The 16,719-nt window shown below is 36.7% G+C and overlaps 1 protein-coding gene across 2 annotated transcripts in view; it reads right to left on the bottom strand.

Annotated features, from left to right (window-relative positions):
- The window catches only part of LOC131051463 (protein LOL1), a 75,453-nt gene that overhangs the window by 2,639 nt on the left and 56,095 nt on the right, over positions 1-16,719 (bottom strand). For both annotated transcript variants that reach the window (XM_057986015.2, XM_057986016.2), the window contains 3 exons: positions 6,035-6,148; positions 3,410-3,519; positions 3,040-3,117 (listed from right to left, as the gene is read on the bottom strand). In XM_057986015.2, the coding sequence (XP_057841998.1) occupies positions 3,040-3,117; positions 3,410-3,519; positions 6,035-6,148 (302 nt within the window). The remainder of the gene's footprint in view (positions 1-3,039; positions 3,118-3,409; positions 3,520-6,034; positions 6,149-16,719) is intronic.

Genomic DNA, 16,719 nt, shown 5'->3' with positions numbered 1-16,719 from the left:
GAAAAGGGTAGCCAAGCAATGGATCAAAGACGCCCAACTACGTGTCAAAAGAAATTAATGCCAACTTCAGTCAACTTTATATATAAACTATTAGAGTTATCAATTATTATTCAATGGTCATTTAGTATTAGTTAGTTAGACAGTTTCTATTTCAGTTTTTTACTTTCAATTGTTTTGTTTAGAAACAACGTAATGTAATTGCCTATATGTAATTCTTTTCTCTTCATTAATTTAATATGCATTTACCAATTCATGGTATCAGAGCTTAGTTTCTTTTTTGGTAAAAAATTTGTAGGTTTTTTGTTTTTTTTCCACAAAAAATCATGGAAGGGTTTTGCTTGTTTTTTTCCACAAAAATCAAGGATTTTTTATTTCCATTTACTATTCATGATGGCCGCAAGTATAATTTTTGAACGGACTGGGGGGTTTATACGATTTTCTCCTCAAAAAAACAATAAAATAATGCAAACCTTCATCTACACCTATAGAGAAAGGGCTGAAACTATCAGCCAAATCAGATTCACCTGTGGCAAATGAGTTAGCATTCAAACAACTAGTTGACAGCCTTATCTACCTTACGGCCACTAGATGTGATCTTAGTTATGCTATGAACTACATATCTCATTTCATGATAGCCCCTAAAGCAGAACATTGGGTCACATGCTGTAGTTTAGAACATGAATAACTGAAAATTATATTGATAATTCTGAGGTGATACAAATGTCCTTTGGAATGCACAATGCGTACCCAGTTTTTTTTTTGTTGCTTTAAAAATTGGTTATATTGCTAAATTGCATTTGAGCTGCTCCATGGGAAGATATGTTCCATTGAGAATGTCTCTTATGCACTTGATCAGAAAACCCATTATCAAGGTAAAATATTGCACTCAAATTGTCAGATAAGAAGATGTGTGGCTGCTCATCCATGGACATTGATGTAATTTCTTTCTTGCTTGATTCATATTACATTGAGGATCTGAGACACAAGTAGAATGATGAGCTGCAGGCTGATTTTATGTTGATTGCCTGCAGTGATAAGGACATTGTATATGAGAGGTATCATTGCAGTGACACTAAGTGTCTTGAGAAGAGTGACCAAAGACAAATTCCCCTGCACTAACAATCCAGTCTGGCCACATCAGTTGGGGTCAATTGCCAGTCCAGCAATTCTGAGATCATTACGCAGACTCCTCATAGAAGCTGCCACCTGAAATGTATGAACATACAAGGATCCTTGTGCACTGGAAGTGCAAACCCCAAGGTTCTCCAAAGGAAAGTCACCAACAATCCCTGTGAATCATAGCAAGAATTCCAATACTGATTTTCACAAAGTTTCTCATTTTGGGAAGGCAGTAACCATGATTGATGGTAATTTCCAGAAAGCTATTTCCGGCTTCTTCATTTTGTGGATAAAATTTTGAAAAAAAAAAAAAGCAGACCAGGAAAAAGAAAAGTAACCATATATCATTTATACCAAGTAAAAAATTCAAGGTGGTGCAGAGATCTCCCTAAAAAGGTCTGCAAATATGGATGTTAAAATCAGTAAGGGTGATGTATGCACCTGATCATCTTATTACAGAGGTTGATAGCTTATGGAGACTCTTAAGTACAACACAAGATCATTAAGGACCTACAAAATGAAATGAACACAAATATAAAAATTCTGCACAACACAACTGCAGGTTTGTTGGGACTGAAAGAAAAAACTATTGGAAGCGATAACATAGTAATTGGCAGCAGGGATCTGGAATGAACTTCTCTGGACATTTAGTGTTTGCTTGATTTTCACAAGAGGTTTGCCCTCAGCTAAGGTAGCGTACACCCTAGAAACGTGAATGGCGTGTAACCAGTTTGCTTGGAAGCAGGTTGTTAAGGCCAACCCATGAATCAAACCCAGCAGCAGATATTTTAAACTGCTTCCCCTTTCATGTCAAGATCAGATAGATAACTTTGGAGTAAACGCTTGCAAAACCAATGACTGTGATGAACACTAAGGCAAATGCCGTAAGAGAGGACTAGGAACTAGTGAAAAATTTCAATGCTTTTTCTGTTATGATTGCTTCCCTTTATGACGTTTAAGTCTTGATACTTCAGATTGAAGCTGCCTCTATGTAGATGTTGCATCTGCTATATAACTATCCCTTACATTTGTGGAGTTGCAATAGATGGAAGCCTCAATAGATGCAGGATGGTAGCTAAATCCACTCTTTTCTATTTTGGTATACTTACTTTGCCTCAGCATTTTGGTGTGGTGAAGTGCACTTTTGGTGCCTGTTCGGAAGTCCAGAAATCAGGCAGTAGGAACGACTTGAATTGTCATCCTGTATTTAATTGCAATATATCCAGATTTTACCCAAGTTTCAGAAAGAGTTTGATAGTTTTCTCAGGTAGATTTGCCTGATCATTCAACATAATTAAAAGTGAATAAAGAATACTCAGCAATAAAAAGCTTTAACTTTTCCCCTTATTGCTCCATAGTTTACTTTTAGTAGTGTATAATGCTCTGCCCATATTAGTAACTCCATAAGGTGACTACCTAACACCATGCTTGTTGCAGAACAGATAAGTCAGCATATGAATCAAATGGAAACAGGTAAGCCATTAGTAACTTAACTTAATCATAAATTACAAAAAGAAAATATATATATATATATATATATATATATATAGAGAGAGAGAGAGAGAGAGAGAAGCTGGTAAACATCTCAGAAGCATGTTCTGAACAACCTTATAAAGCATGGCAAATCAAAAGCAATTAAAAATGATAAAGCTGGCAAATGTTTCAGAATTATGTTCTGAATGAACTTCTAAAAAATGGCAAATCAAAAGAAATGAAAAATGATATGTCCCAAATTAATGTATAAGAATTCAGAAATAGTCAAACACAATGAATACTTGATCAAAACAAGACCTGAAGCCAGTGGCTATCATAAACCATGCGTGTCCAACTACACAGTTTACCACTCACAGCTTGACAGAGATTAAACATTCTTACATATAACCAGTGAGTTGAAGGTACAAAATCCTAAGTAAAACTTACCACTGAGCTAGAAGATGGGGGTGTCACAGATGCTGTAGGAGGCCTTTGCGCTGGAAGAGGCATCCTCATATTGTTCATCTGTTATAAACAAAGACTTGCCAGTGAGAAGTGAAATAGGAAGAAAAGTCTCACATGGATATCAAACATGCAGAGAGAAAGTAACATGGTGAAACAATAAATCTACACGCATCAAAGCATCAAACAGGTCCCAATGGGTAACAAGGTTGTGAAATTAATGAAACCCAATAACAGGGTTTTTAAAAATGCAATTGCAACAACAAAATGCTAAGCATCACATTGGGACTTGTTTCAAAGTAAACAAAAATGCTCAAATACAAATTAAAGAATTAAAATTTCAAAGTTGACTTACCCCAACTGCTGTCACAAAATGACAGAGTGCACATTTCACAGAAGGTGCTCCAAATGGATACATAAGTGTTGTACAACAATTCCCGCAATTCACGTGTGCAACCTGATTTGCTGTTTCAAATGCACATTGTCCACTGCCAAATTATTATAAACATCAATAGAACATTTCAGAATAACATATTATATGCATTTTCCATCTTGAGTTTCATTCAAATGATTGCAAGAAAAAAGGCCTTAACCCATCAACTCTAGATGCCTTTCACCTAGCTAATTTCACTGACATAAGAGAATGAACACACAAAAAAGCAAAAATGAACAAAAAGAGGACAAACATTAAATATCACAAGAACTGATAATGCATAGATATCCACTTGATACTCACTTCGAATTTTAAACTCAAATGAACCATTTCTGTGCAGGTAGGACCTTTTCCCAAAAGCTCAAAGTAAATATTCTATTCACTATTTAATGTCAACTATAAAAAGCTATTCACCAAGAGACCTGGTGCAATCCTGCATCATCCGAACTGTCTAGTCGATGGCAGCATAATTCTTCCAAAGCCATGCTTTGAATGTGGGCAATTAATAACTGTAGGGCAGTGCTTCCTTCATCCCACCAAACTAAATCAAAATGAAAATGGAAAATCCACAAAAGAGAGTTTTATTTGGATGTTGATTGTAACAAGCAAAGAATAATAAAGTAGAACTGAAGAAAGTTGATACAGGCCTAAACCAAAGGACCAGAATGAGGATAACAGAGTTAATAGGGAAAATGTAATTTTTATTCCCATCAACCTGGTAAGAGGTGCTACTGATTATGGTAACTGGAACATCAAAGACTAAATCTCTCCATATAACAGATACATTTTTCAAACAAACAAAACAAAGATTAGCCAATGAGTGACATTGGGCTCTCCACCAAATAAGAGTAATAAAATTCATTTTCTATTATCAATTATACTCCAAACAGAAAAAATTATGAGTAAAAAAATCAACTGTGATATGCCTGAGAAATAAGATTATGTTGAAGCATTAGATAAGTAATGAATAAGGCAAAAACTATTCAAGAGGAAACAAGTAAAAAAATGGCATCAAAATAATGCTTACGAAATACCAAAAGAGTTATATTGGGCTAAACAAATGGATTGAAATAAGCATAGACCAAATTCCAGGAATGCCTCCTGAAGAGTTTAAAAACTTTTACAAAGTCAGGACACCTGCAGCTGTAAATAAAAAGAGAATACAAAAGATAGATTTTTGAGGAAAAACACAATACACCATATAGCATCCTTGAATGCAATGTCATCATCTCAATTGACTATTGGAAGAAGGATCAAAAAAAAACTGTCATAAGTGTTTGTTGCAAAAATCTTAACTCGGTAGAATAAATAAAAACAGAAGATAAGGCTTTTAAGACACAAGCTTCTCACTTAGCTAACACTGCAAAAACATAAAGAGGAAGGATTGCATCTGTTCAGAAACCAACGAAAATGAAATAGGTAACAAATTTTCAGAAAATTAGTCACCAGCAATTTTTTTATAATGCCAAAACACAAAGTTCACTTCTGGTTTCTAATATATGATACTAAGAGCACACATCCAAGGAGATGTATGACAATTCAATGAAGGCTGATCAGAAACTTAGAAAGAGGCATTCTATGCAAGGTAGTTACCAGCAGGAGTCATGTATCAAATTAAAATTTAATGAATGGCACATTAAAGTTGTGACAACCATAATTAGGATGCAATATAATTAACATCAAATTTTAATTAAATCTGTGTCAAGTGGCAATTAAGGGAGTTTGATAGACCAACTGCCCACCTGAGTAAATATATAGTGTCAATGTACAATTATCTCCTGCTCAATAAAATTATACTATCATTTTCTTTTTTCTATATGTATCTTAATGCAATGTAACGTCATATGATTTCCACTGGTAGTATGGGATCTAGACAATTAGACTCCAGAGAATCTTATGCTCACGTAAAAAGGGAGTGTTTCTCATCCTGTATAAAGTTCAGTAAGCTCTATTTTATCAACCATTTAAAGTTAATAGACATGTAACCAACAACAAAAGATATAGTTGGAAAATGGAATGATAAAAAAGCAATCAAGAATTTGGAACAAATTATTGTACACGTTCCTACTCACTGGTTTCCCTGGTTGAAGAATTATTCATTCTAAAGGATTACACCTTGGGTCATTCATCATTCCAACTTGTTCAAAGAGACTACCTCAACCCTCTTTGAATTGATTGTATGTGCACATATAGACGTGTGTGTGCAATCTTTCTTCCATTTATTCTTCATAAAAGAAAAACAGTGAAAATGCATCTGTCTTATTGCACCTTCAAAACTTTTTCTATTTACAGCCAGTTTGCTGCCACCGTTGGCCCCATGTATTTATTTTCCAATCACACAAAACTATAATAGAAATAAACACGGATTTAAATATAATATAACAGATACATTTAAGGAAATAATGAAGTTTCCATGACAGTGCTTCGTGTAATTAATAATTGTAATCAACTGATACATTGTAATGGAAAGGCCAAATAAAAACACTGAAGATCTTCATACTTATATGACATTTAGAAAGACATGGCAATAAAATTTAGAACATATACCTTCCATTGCAAGATTGACTGTGTGGCAACAGGAACACTGAACACTTGTTGCACCACGAACATACATTAATAATGTGCGACAACCTCCACAAATCAGCTGAGCCATTTCTGTCCCTATATGTAGAAACAAAAATATCACTTAGGACACACCATGCAAAAATAATTCTCCAAGGTGCAAATGTTAAAAGCTCCATAGCAAAAAAATAATGATGCAATCAACACAGGCTGTTTCACAAATCATAGAGTTCCCTGCTTTGGAAAGAGTAAGTGTTTCTAAGACCTACAGTAAATTTAAAAAACAACAATTGTATTGGCAAGACATGAACTGAACATAGAAATTCTTAGCCCACTATAATAGTGAAAATGCCACATTTTCTCAAAATAAAACGTAGTTTGATAGGAATACTAGGTAGGAACCGTAGACAAGCAGTGAGGTGGACCAATCACAGACCTTAATAGAAATTTCATACTCTGCTTTTTTTTGTTTTTCTAATAAGGGATGAACCTGTTTCCATAACCTTACTAGGATTTATGCCTTCATCACTTTAAATAAGGAAAACCTCATTGTTTGAGAGGGCCTTTTGCTAGTGATTAAACTAATTAAGGGTTCCTGGTAAAATACTAGCCGGGAAGCATTTAAAGGATATGTAGATGAGCCACAGTTTTGTCACTAGTTGAAATGATACCAAATTCTAAATGTTTTTTTGATAAAATAACCGAGAACTACAAATTAATTAACAAAAATTCAATTCACTGGAGATCATGTCAAGACTGCTAACTAACTTGGTTCCAAGCTTGGGTTGATAGGTTGAGGCTAAAAGCTATTGATTTAAGAGCAAAAAAACAGAAAAGGGATGAAAACTCATTGGAATTCCCAATAGGACACTTCGAAGAAACAATGGATGAAAGGGCAAAAGCTCTGTTGGAGTTTTGTGGACAAATACCAAGTAACTCTAACAAATTGGAATCCATGCATGATATATTAAGAATCATGTGGAGATTGCGATGGAGAATCATAAAGGACAAAACTCAAGGGGAGTGAAAGAGACCACAGATTCAATGGAGGACATCCAGGTGCATTTATCCTTTGCATCCACCATGATATCTGTGCAAGTACAGAAGAGCAATGAATTTTAAGGAAATTCACAAGAACCTCATGACTCTAAAAGACTGCATTTAGGAAAGGGTGGCCTCCAACAACATAACAATATGAGAGCAGAAAGTCATTAGACCATGTAGGTCAATTTCTAGCATCCATCAAACTCTAGCTATTCTAATTGTAGACATGCATTTTACAAGAGAAAAATATTATACAACTGGTGGGTAACAGAGATGAAAAATATTGGTCAATTTGTTTTGAAATCTGACCTTGATGGTGGCACAGACAAAAATGATATAGTTTAAGAAGTTGATTGGGTACAGTCATCTATTGCATTCTTTATTTCTCTTTGAATTGATATCTTCAATTTTTTCAGTGGACAAATCCTCAAGATTCCTTATCTTCAGATTAGTCAAAAGTAATCTATAGTATTGCCACTTAAAGATTGTTTGAGATGATGGCATGCACTCTTCTATTCTACTTTCATCGTATCTGGTTATCAGAACTGATTAAGAAAGGGACGTTTTTACCATTTTATGAGTTTTTCTACAGAGACCTTACAGGCTCCCCTCTCATCTTGATCGGGTGGGACTAGACATAAAATCACAGTGCATAAAGTCATGATAAAACTACAAAACTTTGTTTGTTTTACATTGCAAAGGACATTTTTCATTAAATTGGACAAGTACTCGTACCAATTGTATAACTGCTACAATATTTTTCTGATGCCATATAAATATGGTAAACATTAGGTAGGGGTTCATATACTTATGTCGGTGCGAAACAACCTAGGTAACATGAAAATGGCTACTCCTTCAGTCATCTTATCATTAAATTCAAAATTTTCAATATCACTTCCTTTACCTTTTTTACTTCTTCATAATTATAAGTCGTACATTTAGACAGCTATAGCAGCATGTTGTGTATGCAGAACCTTTCAAGGCACTCAATGGTAGCACAAAAATCTGTGCAATAGCTTTCAGTGCAAAAAAGACAACTGGTGAAGTTGCAAAAATTCCCTAGAGTGCTGCATTCTATCAGAGGTTGTGTTGTGACCATTTCACACATCGCCCCATCAAAATGGGGACCCCCCTTTTTTCTTTCAAGTCCTAGCCTCTTAGTCTAGTCTCTCCTCTTTTCACAGGTGAAATGAGTGATTTTATAGGGTTTGGATGTCATGTCAGTTAATCAGGAGCTCAGCTAAAGGGTCTATGAAGTTGCTAGTTAACAATACAACCAAGGTGATATGCAAATAAGCAATTTTTACATGTCAAATCATATTAGTCTCTAAGCCTCAAAACCGCACTTCACGATGAGTGGTAGATGAGCGAATTTTTCCTTGAGTGCATTATAAGTATGCGTTTGAACGTTCGAGCCAGGTGGTCTAAGGATTGAGACCATATGCAACGAAATGATTGAAATACTCATTTGCAATCTACTTCGTCTCCAAGTTTTCCAGAGGTTTTAACTTCATGACTTAAGACTTTTGGAGCGAATCTCACACAAAGATGAACTTCATGACTTCACAAATTGGAGCGAATCTCACACAAAGATGAGCTTCATGAGTTGGGCTTTTGGTGCGAACTTCATGTTTAAGGAGATTGGAGCAAACTACACCTTCAAGCTTTCATGAGCGAAGTTGGGAATAAAGGAGGGAAGCAGATTTGAGAACACCTACTTCATGATCAAACACTCGAGTGAACTTCATGACTTAGCGTTTTAGAGCAAACTTCATGAGTTGCACTTTGGAGCAAACTTCATGACTTCACAATTTGGAGCGAACTTCATCAATAAGCACACATGAGCAAGCCTACATAAGTGAAATTGAAAGAGAAGAGAGGGATGTTTGATATCACTTGTCTTGAATGGATTAAGTTTGAAATGAACTTCACAAACTCAATTTGAAGCGAACTTCATGAGTTGACAAATTGGAGCGAATTTCATCTGAGGCATTTGAAGCGAAGTTCATACAAGTATGCTTCATGAGTTGACAAATTGGAGTGAATTTCATCTTTGAGACATTTGGAGCAAAGTTCATACAAGAATACTTCATGAGTCAAAGAAATGGAACAAATTTCACTCAAACGAACTTCATGAGTTGATAATTTGAGGCGAACTTCATAAGTTGATAATTTGAAGCGAACTTCATGAGTTGACAAATTGGAGTGAATTTCATCTTGAGGCATTTGGAGCAAAGTTCATACAAGTATACTTCATAAGTCAAAGAAATGGAGTGAATTTCACTCAAACAAACTTCATGAGTTTGAAAATTGGAGCGAACTTCATGTTTGAGGAATTTGGAGCGACTTCATGAGTTAGAGGTTGAGAGCGAACTTCATGATTTGAAAAAATGGATCGAATTCCCTACAAGGCGAACTTCATGAGTTTAAAAATCAGAGCGAACTTCACGAATTTAAAAATCAGAGCGAATTTCACTGATTTACAATGCATTTAACTAAACATTACTTTAGCGCTCAAAATAAAATTTGAAATTAATCAAGAGGTAAGTCGGCTAAGGCAATTTGTTATTTTATTTTTATTTAGCCAAGTCGGCCTTCATAGGAAAAGACATAATTTTCACCTTGATCGCCTATAAGAGGGAGTTAGAATCATTTCATTTTACCATCAAATCAATCAAATTATTCCTCCTTTCTTGAGCAAATTTCATCAGCAGGCAGCATAACGAATTTCACCATCAGCGGTTAGCAAATTTCAAGTGCAGATCAGCAAAGTTCATTAAGAGAGGCGAGTTTAATCATTAGCAAGGCGAATTTACCCCAAGAAGCAGTGATATCATCCTTGCAAAGGCGAATCTTAGCAGATTGGAGGGCGAATTTCATCCTTCAGCAGCAAAGAATTAAGGAGACAGCGAACTCTTGAGCATCAGCATCCATATCATTAATTAGATTTTGAGCTCAAATATTAGAAATCAGAAGTGTTGGTGTTGGAAATAAGCCACACCCAGACCGACGATGAACTGGTCCAAGAGGGGCCAGTAGCTCAGTGGTAGAGCACTCCAGCAGCGTATGGAAGGTCTTAGGTTCGAGTCCTAGCTGGTCCATGTCTCAACATGGTATCAGAGCCAGGTCCAGGCTAGGAGCCCCAAGCACACGAGAGGTGTGGCTTAAGGGGGGCTGTTGGTGTTGAAAATAAGCCACACCCGAACCGACGATGGACTGGTCCAAGAGGGGCCAGTACCTCAGCGGTAGAGCACTCCAGCAGCATATGGAAGGTCTTAGGTTCGAGTCCTAGCTGGTCCATGTCTCAACAAGAAGTAAGTGCATCATTTAGACTGATGCAAAAGTCAGGAGCAGGTCTGATTTAGGTCTGATTATCATTTTGTTAGGCAAATTAGACCTCCCTAATGCATCTAATGAGTAAATCAGTCTTATTTAGCAATTAATTTCATGCAAGATTCATTTCATTTCATTTCATAAGTGGGCTTCAATATTTCGCCACTATTCTAGCTTGCATATCTCTCATAGGTGAAAGATGGCAGCTCCCAAACCAAACAAGACCGTCTCCCGCCAAGCACTCATCATGGAAGACTTGAAGGGAGGTGCATTCGAAAGCTGGATCACGTCGCATTGCAGCAAAGTTGGAGACACCAATCTCGGGAAGTTCAACACCAAGAAGTTCTGACACCCATCATATATAAATGAACCTACAACTACAGCCAAGAAGATAATTGAAAGTGGGATCATAAATGCAGCTGGTTTTCCTCCCACAGTGCAATGCTACGAGCTGATTGTAGAATGTGCTCAACATTGTGACTCTACCTCTAGGAGAATTGTGGCGAAGAATGGAACAGTGCTCGTATATCTCTCGGAGACAACACTCAGCGAGACATTTCATCTACCCGAGCCCAAAGACATGGTTTACATAAGCATAGGAGCTAAATCCACCTACGATGATGATCCAGATGCTTGTGCGAAGATCATTGATAAGTTTTGGTTGAAGAAGAGTAGAGGTGGAAGAAGCAGATGGCCCGATAAGCTACATAGGATAGACTTCAATGATGAATTCAGAGACTTCATCGCCTTACTCCATCGATTGGTTGGTGCACCTGAGGCTTCATATTTCGAGGATTGAATGTTCTACTTCATTGAGACCGTCACTCATGGCAAGAACGCAGTCAACTGGGTGAGGCTCATTAGCAACAGCATTGATCAACAGTTAAGGAGGCTAATGCGCACCAGCACGTTCTATATGAGCTCCTATGTCATATACTCCATTGCAAGAAATTATGAGTATCCGGGACTCATGTACACAGGCGTAGTTGGAAGGAGACCTGGACAAATTAAAGTATATGATTGTTATCCACAGCTTAAACATCCACCAAAACAACACTATAGAAGGGTGAATAATGCATTCACTATGCATATCACGAGGAAGCTTCCAGGTGGATTGCAGCAAAGACTCTCTCCAGAAGCACAAGCACTGGTAGAACAACACGATACGTGGTTCATCTAGTTCCCAAAGTTCACATACATCAGAGTTCAAGGATCTCTTGTTCCTCCCTACATGTTACCGCGCTACCCAACGAATAGAGTGGTGCTACTCGAGGTAGTGAGACAGTTATTGCCATACATTAAGGCATATAGGCATAAGCATGGAGCCGATGTTTCTTTTCCTATCATTTTTTGGAAATTCTATTGAATCATGCCCATCCACTCATGCAGCGGAAGATGTCGAGAAAGAGTTAGCATTACATTCACACAAGCCATTCACAACTAGAGATTGCTTCGATCCATAAGGTAATGTGAAAGAAGTTCTGGGAAGAAAGCATGGACACCGATGGCATCTTGAGGACTATTGGATAAACATTCAAGATGATGTAGAAGTGAAGAAGAAGAAGATGTATTCCAGGCTACCTCTTGATTTCATCCGGAGATGCAAGTTGTTTCATGTTGCCGATCAAGTTCAAGATAGTGGCAAATATCTCCAAGCAGCCTACGCCAAAGAAGATAAAGTGATCAAGTTCAAATGGGCGAATATGGAGATTGAGGACTTGAAAGAATTGATGAAACCAGTCTTAGAGTATACCCACATATGAATAGACATACAACACCAGAAGTTGAAAGAGCAGAATATAGCACCGACATTCCACTCAAGAGAAAGAGCAGATGATAAAGATGAAGCAAGAGCAAGTGGGAGTGCACCTCAACCATCTCATTCAAGAGGATCAAAGAGAAAAGAAGACCACGGAGAAAGGAACCCTCAAGGAAGAAGCATAAATCAAGTACAAGTCATCCTTCCTCTAAGCACGAAGAATGAAGGATAGAAAAGGAGTTGAGCCAAGGGGCCAATGAATAAGCAGAATCTGCAATCCACAATAATAAAGGCAAAGAAAAAGCATCTCAAGAGCAAGAAGATCTCACCTATCTCATTCAAGAGATCGAAGGTGGCGAACAAGAAGATAATGATGAAACCACTTCACCACCTAGAGATGAGCAGATGCATGAAGAAGCACAAATTCAAGAAGGAAGATCTTCTATTCCAGAGTGGCTAAAAGAAAGACTAGCTCAAGAAGTGATAGTAGTTGAGGAAGAACAAACATATGATATAGCGAGTCTTCTGAACTAAACTCAAGAAGTCACCGAGAAGAGGAAAGCTACGAAGATGTCGAAGGTGATTAGAGATGATTCGGGATCAAGGCAGTTACAAATAGCTACTCCAAGGGTTGAGAAGTACGAAGGTGAGATCATAGCGGATGAGTATGACATGGAAACTACTGATTTGGGTCCACTCACCTCCAAACAAGCTATAGGTGATGCAACCGATTCATTGAAGGCAGTTAATGACATGTTGAGAGCAGAAATAGAGAAGAATAGAAGATTGGAAAAGGAAATAAGTGCATGGAGGAACTATGTTCAGCAATTTCAGCAGCCATTGAGACATTAGAGTTCAGCCACTACACCGCCTCCCTTGCCTCTTGCAAAATCAGTTGACCATATGGATAAGATGAGGAACTCCGCATAGTTGATGGATGCATGGATAGAGGATTCATATACTAGAGTTAGCAAATTCATGAAGGACATAATGCAAACACTCGATACAGTCATAAAGGTCCTTGGGAGAACCCATGCCCTCATAGAAGCCTCTGAAGCATTTGCTCATGCTAGAGATGTCATCATTCCAGTACTTCAAGTAATAAGGAAAACACCGAGGGAAGTCCTATCAAGAGAGAAGATAAGAAAAGAAGGAACTACGCCTAGCCTTCTACAATGGAGTAGCTTACTTCGCACAAAAAAGATCATTTTTGAGGAGATTGGAAACAAATATAGTCAAGCTCAAGATGATATGCATTGAATCCATGATAAGATAGTGGAAGTAGCACAAATTGTTTTGGAAAGAAAGATTGATCCCGGAACGATTATAGAAGCTAAGGAGTTGGAAGATAGAATAAGAGCTATTTTCCATGGGACTGATGGAATGATCACTAGGGAACGATTGAAGGATATGCTTGAGTTCGTGGTTTTAGCAAGCAAAACTCAACAACTCGACCCTGAATGGGAGGATGCCATTGTCAAAGCTTTCGACGAGGTCATGCACATGGAGGAGCAGTTGAAGTTTCTACCTAAGATCCCAATGATGTAGATAGATGATATGGTGACCAAATTCATCAAATATGTCAAGGAACGTGAGAAAGGGAACCAGATTCTAGAAGACAGTTTGCTATGATCCCACTTCGCATTTCATTTTCTTATTGGAGGATGCTTCCTCGGTTTTTGTGTCGACACATGCTTTTCTCTCATTGGTTGATTTTGTAATGATGTTTATCTAGATAGGGTTTCATTTGTATCAAACCCTAATTAGGGTTTAGGTGGCAAAATCTTGGTCCTTGATCTCCATTCGATCTCAACCCTTCATTGTATTTGGGAGTCCTATATAAACTCCACTCATTTCATTTGTAAAGGTTAATAGAATAATAAGTGAGAATAGAATAGAATAGAAAAATAGGCTAAGTGCTAGAATAGTGAATAGAGAGATAGAGATTTTAAGTGACAAGAGAAAGACTTGAAGAATTGTTGTTGTTTGGCCATTAGATTAATAAAACATTGAAGTTATGGTGTTTCTATTCAATCTTTGAAGCCTAATGCATGGTTCTTTATCTTCTCAAGTCAATCTTTGATGTTCGTTTAAGCATTTAGATTAAATGATGGAATGTTGCATTTGATGTATAGTGAAACTTGTTAACCTCTTGCTGATTGTAAGTGAGCCTTGTGTGGTCAATTGGAACCTTTAAAATTGCTTAAGTTCAATTGTTGCTCAATCGTCGATATGCACTCAAGTAATGGTGTCTATGCTTAGCAATGATTTGAAAACCTCCAAATATCCTTAGAAGATTGCATTAGTTCTAGTAGAGTTGTTCATGTATGTCGATGCTACAACTGGTTGAGTTTCACTGGTGTCATTCTTCATCCATTCATTCTTAGGATAGCTTAGAACTTCCCTAAACCCTTATCTTTTGCCATTTTTTGATAAGCATTCACTAGTATTAGGAAAGAAACTCACTGCATTATCATTCACAAAATTACTTCATGAAATCTTTCATAACCATAAATGCCCCTTGATGAAACAGCAATCACAACGACCAACTGGGCTTATCCACACGTAGTGACCCTAGATTCATGAACCTTGGAGTCTTCTCAAGTGAACCTTAAGCTAATCTTCAGCATTTGAGAGATTTTGTTCAAAGGGAGGATAAAATACTTTTGGGTATTTTATTCTGTGTTCGCATGTGCTTGAAAAATACATGAATAGGTTGTATGCCTCAACCAAAGTTTCCATCAATTCTTTCTCAATGATAATCATGGACATGATTACTATTTGAATTCCTTATGCATCCTAAAACTAAAAGCCCTAAATCTTTGGATTCAAAATTGTCTCATACCATTCATAAAGCTGAAAATAAATTATAATCCTTCCACTTCCAATTTATATGGAAATTCTCCTTCTATCATGTAAGTTTTCTACAATTTTGTGATTAGTGTTTTGCTAGGATTGATGTATTTTTTATGTTTGATTTCCCTGCACATCAAACATGTAAAGCTTGCTGAAATGGCATACTTTGTTTTGTGACTTACAATTACGCATTTAGCCCCCCCCACATTGTCCATCAAGTTGCACACAAATGGTATGTAGCCTCTTGTATACATCAATCGGCAAATACAAGTGTCATCAATGCGTTCACAGATAGGCAGCCATGTTATCATGCATTATTGTGCCTTGAGAAAGGAATAAATCTTTGAACTCCTAGCAGCATAGCAGTAGATTTCATGAATGCATGAAATGATCCGTTTTATGTTGAAATGGAAATTATTATTTCAATATTGTGTCCCATACAAGACTTGTGTTCACTAACCAGCAGACTGTCCATTTCACTAGTTGGTGAGAGAAATTTGATTTTAGTGGTTACATGTTTCTGTGTAATTGCTATGGACATGTTCTGCTTGTCAATTGGCAAAAGAACATTCCTAATCAATGATCAGATAATATGGAGATTATTTTTTTGTTTTTCTTGATAAATGTGCTATGTGTTTTCCAATTAAGAGAAAGATCATTTCGATTGTCAATTAGCAAGTATAATTCTGTGAATCTGAGTGCTTCTGGATTAAACTTTGCTTTTTTCCAGAAGTGCATACACTTTGATCCCTATGTGTTTTCCAATTAGGAGAAAGATCTTTTCAATTGTCCACTAGCAAGTATAATTCTGTGAATCTGAGTGCTTCTGGATTAAACTGTGTGTGTTTTATCCAGAAGCACCCAGATTCATTAACATGGGGGCTGTCAACACATATATCTCTGAAGCTTTTCAATTTCAATGAAATTTAGAAAGCTTCACTGGTGGAATCATGATTTCTTAATTTTGAATTTTGAAGCATCTTTATTTGGTCTTACTAAGAGTTCCATCCATGTAGCCAAATTAGATTGTACCATATTTCAAACTTTCATGGACTATATTAAGTTTATTTCGCATCATTTAAATTTTTGGGCCTTTCTGTCCATTTCTCCTGTGTACTTTACATCTGGCACTCCAGCTTCAAACTCTCTTTTTTCAAATGATAAATCATTTTTTTTTTTCTCTTTTATATATCAACGGTCAGTTGTGCTATGAACTTTCCTCATCTAGCACATTCAATTGACTTAAAATCTTAATCATTCCTCCAGACTTTCAATGTCCCACCTTGGCATGTTTTGGCTATATACCACAATATCCATCAGCACAGTGGCTTTTTGCTTGTACATTAACAGAAATAGCTTTGGCCTGATATTATTCATTGTGCCTATGCCCATGATGTGGGTCACTTTTTTCAGCCTTCTTATTTTCCAATGTCACATGTCATGCATAACTATTACTACTATTTTATTTGTTACTTCAACCTGCTCATGGGTTTTTGGATCATAAAAATATATTTATAATGTTCTATTTTTAGAACTGAAAACATATGCTCAATTACTCAAACCCAAAAACTGTGTTATTTCATTTCTTTTTAGAATCGGATGAATTTCAAATAATGTTAATCATGATTATTTTCTCATTTATAAAGTTTGTTTTCTGGTGGCTCAATCAGAGGTTGTA

This window comes from Cryptomeria japonica, chromosome 7, assembly GCF_030272615.1.
Source record: "Cryptomeria japonica chromosome 7, Sugi_1.0, whole genome shotgun sequence".
Classification (NCBI taxonomy): domain Eukaryota; kingdom Viridiplantae; phylum Streptophyta; class Pinopsida; order Cupressales; family Cupressaceae; genus Cryptomeria; species Cryptomeria japonica.
Note: the sequence above shows the minus strand (reverse complement) of the source record. Positions and strands in the feature narration are given on the sequence as shown.